This window comes from Urtica dioica, chromosome 10, assembly GCF_054948205.1.
Source record: "Urtica dioica subsp. dioica isolate 48M chromosome 10, U.dioica_male_clone48M_v1_H2, whole genome shotgun sequence".
NCBI lineage: Eukaryota > Viridiplantae > Streptophyta > Magnoliopsida > Rosales > Urticaceae > Urtica > Urtica dioica.
This window is the reverse complement of record NC_142765.1, coordinates 24,971,326-24,977,596: the sequence shown is the minus strand read 5'-3', so window position 1 is coordinate 24,977,596 and position 6,271 is coordinate 24,971,326. Positions and strand designations below refer to the sequence as shown.

The window sequence follows — 6,271 nt, the reverse complement described above, 5'->3', positions numbered from 1 at the left end:
ATATTTTCTTTTACTGTAAAACATGTGATTTATTTTGTACTGTATTACTTTATTAAAGGGTGGTTCTTTCACTTATATAATTGGCGTTGTATAATTTTTAATTATATTTTGTTCGCCATTCTCTTTGAAGTTTAGTGGACTATGCTACAGACTATCAAGTATGAAGCAAATTTAAGGAACTTCCCAAACCATGACATTTTTTTTCTAGATTACACTGATGTAACACATAAGAATTATATTTTGTAAGTGAGAGTTCAAACAAACGTGATATCTATTGAGCAAGCTATAAGGGATTTTACCTAATAAAACACCACACGCGAATAGTAAAATAAAGATGCCATATATATGGACGTCTATTTTACCTTTGGATTACACAAATCAAAATGATATGATTACATCTCGCTATCTTGATAATAAACACTAAAGGTTGTGAAGAACAAGTACAAAACTCATTGAAAGGTTCAACACGAAGGAAGATCTTTTGGTGGGGGAAGCAAAGACTGATTCGGGCCATGGCCATTTTCGACGATGAAAGCCGTGGCGAGACCCCATGTGGTGTGCTCTTCTAGATGACAATGGATAAACCAAACTCCCGGATTATCGGCCTTGAATCGAATCGCGGCCCAACCACCTGTTGGGACCGCCACGGTGTTCCTCTCTGGTGGGTCCCTCAGGTTGTACTTCTTGGGGTCCTTTACACCATCAAAATTCCCAAACCCTCTTCCCACAATGAAGAAATTGTGTCCATGCATATGAATTGGATGATTCTCCACGTTGAGCAAACTGGTTCCTTGAAACACAATTTCCACATTTGAACCATAAGGAAACACCATTATCTTGTTTCCGAATTCGGCGTTGAGATTCATCCCGACTGGATCGACCCCGGTGAAGTTAAACTTTGCTCGAGGAATCTCGGGAAAGTCAGCCATTAACCGGTCATGATGATGATCACCCTCGGCTTTTCCTAGTTTTGTGTTGTAATATGTCTCTAGAATGGACATAGAAGTGGGACGAACAAAAGATTGGTTGTTCATCGAAGCAAAGTAGCTCTTACCCATGTAGCCTTTGCAAACCTTGTTCTTTGGACAATCTTGAAGGTTAAGGCTTATCACTATGACGGCTCTCTTGTCAACCTTCTTGGGCACGTTGCAAGGGTATTTCGGAGACGCGAGGCTCTTGAGGCGCGCTGCAAACTCGGTTGCGAAAGGCGTGTCTTCCATTCTAGGAAGGTTGTCGAATTCAGCGATTTTAGGGAGGTTTGAATATTTAGGGCTATATTTTTTATGTTGCTTGTAGCGCAAGAAACCAACTGTAGTTGTGTTATCAAAGGGGAAAATCGAGGTGAGGTAAGGCCTTGCAGCCATAGCGAAGGAGGCGGTGGGGCCCGGGAATTGGTCGGTTGTGATGAGAACATTGGTTGTTTGACCGGGAGCGATCATAATGGCTTTTGTTGAGAATGGTTTCGTGTAAACCGCGTCGATTTCAACAACGGTTAGAGTGTGGTTCGAAATGGCGAAGAAGAGCTCATCGTTTAGTGCAGCATTGATAATCCGTAGTAAGTAGGTCTTGCCTTGCTCCACGGTTTGAGTGAAAGTGTCTGATCACACAACAATAGAGTACATTAATTGTAGATCGTAATCTAATGTTTGCAAGGGGGAAAAAATAGTTATCAATACTGCTGGTAAGATATTCTCTCCAATTCTGAAAGGCTTCAGCGAGATAGTATCACTTTTTATTTTTTAATAAATGGAGATAATTTTACTTGTGATGTTAAGAATAATAAAAATAGATTTGTTTCATTGTTAGTTACACGAATATATACTCTGAAAAATACATAAAGAATAAATTGAATTGCAAGAACTACCTAATAATTACAAGTCAATTCTAAAACTATGACTACTTAATTGACAAATTTGTCAATAAATAGCCGTATATATTCATAAACATGTCAATAAAAAAACTAAGTTTATTGAAAAACTTGGTCATAGTTTTAGAATTAGAAGAAATTAATGAATATTTGTGGAAAAGAGTTTTAAATACTCTTTTTTGTAAGCTGTAAATTAATTTGGGAGAATTTTGGGCTGGAAAAGAAGGAAAGGTTTACCTTTGGTAGAGCAAGGGTAGAGAAGCCCAGGAAGGCCATTGATGGTATAAGCATCAGAGCTATCAGGCCCACCTCCAAAAGCGGCCATCTCATTTTCTATTGCACCAACATCTCTGTTCCACCATTCACCTAAAAAAAAACATTAATTTATCAACATTTAAATTTTTCTGAATTATTATAATAAATTATAATTATAACATTTGGAGTTATGTGGTCTAATTAAGTCTAAACCATCACTCCATTTTATAATATGCGGATCTTCTTCTACACGCTAGTTATATATATATTAAATATATCCTTGAAAAGATGTCCAAAAATAATAGAGAATCAAAATACTTCACAATATGTCAAATAAGAAAGACGCACACTTTGGGAAGACACCAATTTGATTTTTGCAAGACTAACTTAATAATTGATTCAGCTGTTATTAAATTAGTACTTTAGTTAGTAAGCAATTTTCCAAAAGCCAAAAAACAAAAACAAAAAGACAAAACAAGGGTGATGAAAACTAGAATATAGATTAGTGAAAATGAATTATTACCAAAGATAATGGGGATTTCAGCCTTAATTGGAGCAGAAAAGGGATAGGGCATTTTAGGGTAGATGATAAAAGCGCCATGGATAGAAACTCTTTGCCATGAATGATGGGCATGCCATAGAAGAGTTCCTCTTTGTTCAATTACACTGAATCTATATGTGTATGTGTTTCCTTTTCTTATTGGGCATTGTGTTATGTATGATGGCCCATCTGCCCATCCTGTTCTCAGCTGCCTTATTCCATGCCTGAAATTTCAAATTCAAGATTTTGCAAAACAATTAAGATTTTTCAAATGTTTGAAGTAAATTTAAACCAAAAAAAAAAAATACTTACTGCATTAAAATTTTAATATGAAATCAGGCAATTAAATAACTTGTTCACTACGAAATCTTTTTGTGATTTTGCTAATATATAAATTGTGCAGCGCAATAATTTTATGGGAGTTCTTGATTTAAAAAAAAAAATTAAACTACATAGATTTTCATAATATATATATATATATATATATATATATATATATATATATATATATCTGTATCTTGTGTGATGACGACCTTTAGATTTAAAAAATAGTATGATCTTAAACTCTCACTTTCACCACAATTCTTACCATATATAACATTTTTAAATCTCACTACGATTCACGTGTATTCCAGAAGAAGCAAAATATTTACTATTTTTTTAAGACATTGAGCATATATATAAATATGAGAGATTTGGACAAATATAAAAATCTATTATACTACCACACAAAATTATAAAAATATATATGAACAACACTGTTCGTGTGATTCGATCACACGTTCTAAGAGGAGAAATGATATTAGTCCCAAACAAACTTGGCGCAAAATATTTACTATTATTTTGGTGAGTACATGAAAATAATAATACATATTTTACACACAAACAATATATATATATATATATATATATATATATATATATATATATATATATACTGATTGACAGCTTAACGACCCACTTATTATATATGTAGCCGCAAAAGAGAGAGATTCCATTATGTACAAAACAACGGACCTCAAATGATACCAAATATGTCAATAACTTGCCGACCTCAAAATGATTTACATGCCAATTTTCTTTATCTCTTACTTTTTGGTAACTTAATCTCTTAAACAAAATATAATAAGCTTATTACAAAAAGTACAAGATCATTCAACAAACTAAAATTACTAAGAGTAAGAACATGTATATATTGATAATTCATTTTAGATTTTACCACTTTTTTTATTATATATCATAAACAATAATTCTCCACTTTAATGCTTAGATTTTTTTAATGAGATTCATGACAGTATCTGTATTTTGTTTTTAATTGTTTTTTAATTTTTTTTTCTTACATATTGTAAAAGGGTATATAATTCAGGGATTTATAGTAAGTACAAGCTATTTAGAAAATAGGTCATTTTTTAAATTTGTTTATAAGTAAACAGTAAAACAGATTGCATCACTTTGTTAATTTATTAACTGATATATAAATAAGTTTATAATTTTTAGAAATCAATAATATTTAAGTCGATTTAATTACGAATCTACAGCTGTGTCGCCACACTTTAAAAAATTATAAAATATATGTTATATAATGAAAGGTAACTATAAGTATGACTTATTACATATCACTCTTTAATTTATGAATGCAAAATAAAAGACGATGCTTTGTTTATTTATTTTTATTTTTGGCTGACACCGAAGAAAATCACTGACTTCACCTATATTTCTACATAATGCTGTCGAAAAGTAATACATAAAGCAAAAATAATTCTATAATCCTAACTTTATATTAGCTTTAATAGAGCGGGGCTGGGAGAGCAAAGGTATTAAGCTAGTAAGATATGGCCATCAGAATGACATTATTATACCCAAAAAAAAATAAGCAAAAACAAATTGATGACGTAATCAATACAATTTATTATTTAGCTACAAATTTGAGAGCTAGCTCTCTTTATTCATGGAATCTCAACACGTATAATTAAACTTATGATATATATATTTAATGAGCTCAAGTTCACAGTAGTTACATCTAACCATACTATCTAGCTAATATATATATCAAAATAAATACCAGATCCTTTTCATCTTTCTTGGTAATAATAGTATAATTTATTATCAGAAGAATGTTATAAGGTAATCAATTGGCCAATCAAAGTTACTTTATTGACGTAGATTTTGTACATAATTAAATTGATATATACACATATGTGTAATACACACTCACATTGTGGTAGGCAATACGTTAACTTTTGTTTAATTATTTTTTTTTTCGCCAGGTAATGCTTAGGTGTAATCCTATATAACATTTGCTACAAACTAATAACAAAATCACAGGAAAAATATTGCTTAATTGGTTCATAACATATAATAGCCTAATGCAAATGCAAAGTCATGTAAGCACAGCAGTACTAGTCCCACAATTTATCGGTAGGCGTTCAAGAAAATAAAGTGCGCGTAATCAGGAAAAGTAAAATAATTATAATTAATAATTAACAAGCATTTTTCACAGCTTCAGTTTTTAAAAGTATATGCTTCGATTCGAGTCCCAAACTTTTCCGATGGGTAGTAGTAAATAGATTTATAGGTATAGGTATAAAATGATTACGTTGAAAGAAAGGACAAATAAATTAAGAATATAATATTATTATTTCTTACTTAATTACCAGTGAAGTGTAGTGTTATCGGGTATATGATTAGTGACCTTAACTTCAACATGATCACCTTCATGCACAGCGATGGTTGGTCCTGGATATTTCCCATTCACAGTCAAAAGCTGCTTTGTGTGACACAACCTCGTAACTCTCTTCAAACCCACCTGACAAATCATACAAAAAGGCACAATATAAGGATATCTATAAGGAAACCCTAACTACATTACCAGTATTGTTGAAAATATAAAAATAAAACACTAGGCCTTACATTGAACACAAAACGTTGGGTAGTTTTGGAAGAACAAGAATGCAAATGTAACCCAATATTGAGTACTATGATTAGTAGCTTCACCAATTTAAGACCTTTATATCTGCAAAACCCACCCATATTTGTTTTTGCTCAAACAGAAGCTGAAAATCTTTATGTATTACTCACCTATATATATAGTGTTAAAGTCGAGTACTACTATTGCTTACTAACACTCTACTTTTACAAGAAAAACCTTGCCTAACTACTAACATATATATATATATATATATATATATATATATATATATATATATATATATATAATATGTGTGTGTGTGTAGGACCACCGAAGAAGAAAATAATAATAATAAAAAAATCCAAACTTTTTGTTAGCTTAATTTGACTTGTCATTTAAATTTAATTAAGTTTGTCACTGACTGCATGTGGAAAGATCTTTTATATTTTTTTAATATAAAATTAACTAGTGACGTTATGGTGGGTAGGTACGGTCATATTCTGAAAAAAAAAACATGTCATTTTATAAGATCCATTCAATCAAAAGATTTTAAATCTTCGGTTGCTATTACTTACCCACATTACTCATGGATTGGGAAAGTATCCGGTTCCATCTCAAAATCAAATGAGAGAACTAACTCATGATCGTTTATGATCTTGTTAATTCTCTTCTACTTTCAATATGATTCCTAACATGGATA

The 6,271-nt window shown here is 31.5% G+C and overlaps 1 protein-coding gene across 1 annotated transcript; it reads right to left on the bottom strand.

Moving 5' to 3' along the window:
- Positions 1–253: 253 nt before the first annotated feature.
- On the bottom strand, positions 254–5,765 carry LAC1 (laccase 1). Its single transcript, XM_089628861.1, has 5 exons — positions 5,574–5,765; positions 5,318–5,469; positions 2,646–2,887; positions 2,105–2,233; positions 254–1,597 (listed from the first exon to the last, which is right to left on the bottom strand). The coding sequence occupies exons 1-5, from the start codon at positions 5,691–5,693 to the stop codon at positions 462–464; spliced, it is 1,779 nt and encodes a 592-aa protein (XP_089484987.1). The 5' UTR covers positions 5,694–5,765; the 3' UTR covers positions 254–461.
- Between the last annotated feature and the right edge of the window lie 506 nt (positions 5,766–6,271).

Bases quoted from the DNA above. Each gene is read 5' to 3' on its own strand.
- LAC1 (XM_089628861.1), bottom strand. From the start codon at position 5,693: ATGGGTGGGTTTTGCAGATATAAAGGTCTTAAATTGGTGAAGCTACTA. The intron at 2,234-2,645 runs GTAATAATTCAT...GTTTTTTTTTAG, and splicing joins TGAAATCCCCATTATCTTTG to GTGAATGGTGGAACAGAGAT. The intron at 1,598-2,104 runs GTAAACCTTTCC...TTGTGTGATCAG, and splicing joins CTACCCTTGCTCTACCAAAG to ACACTTTCACTCAAACCGTG.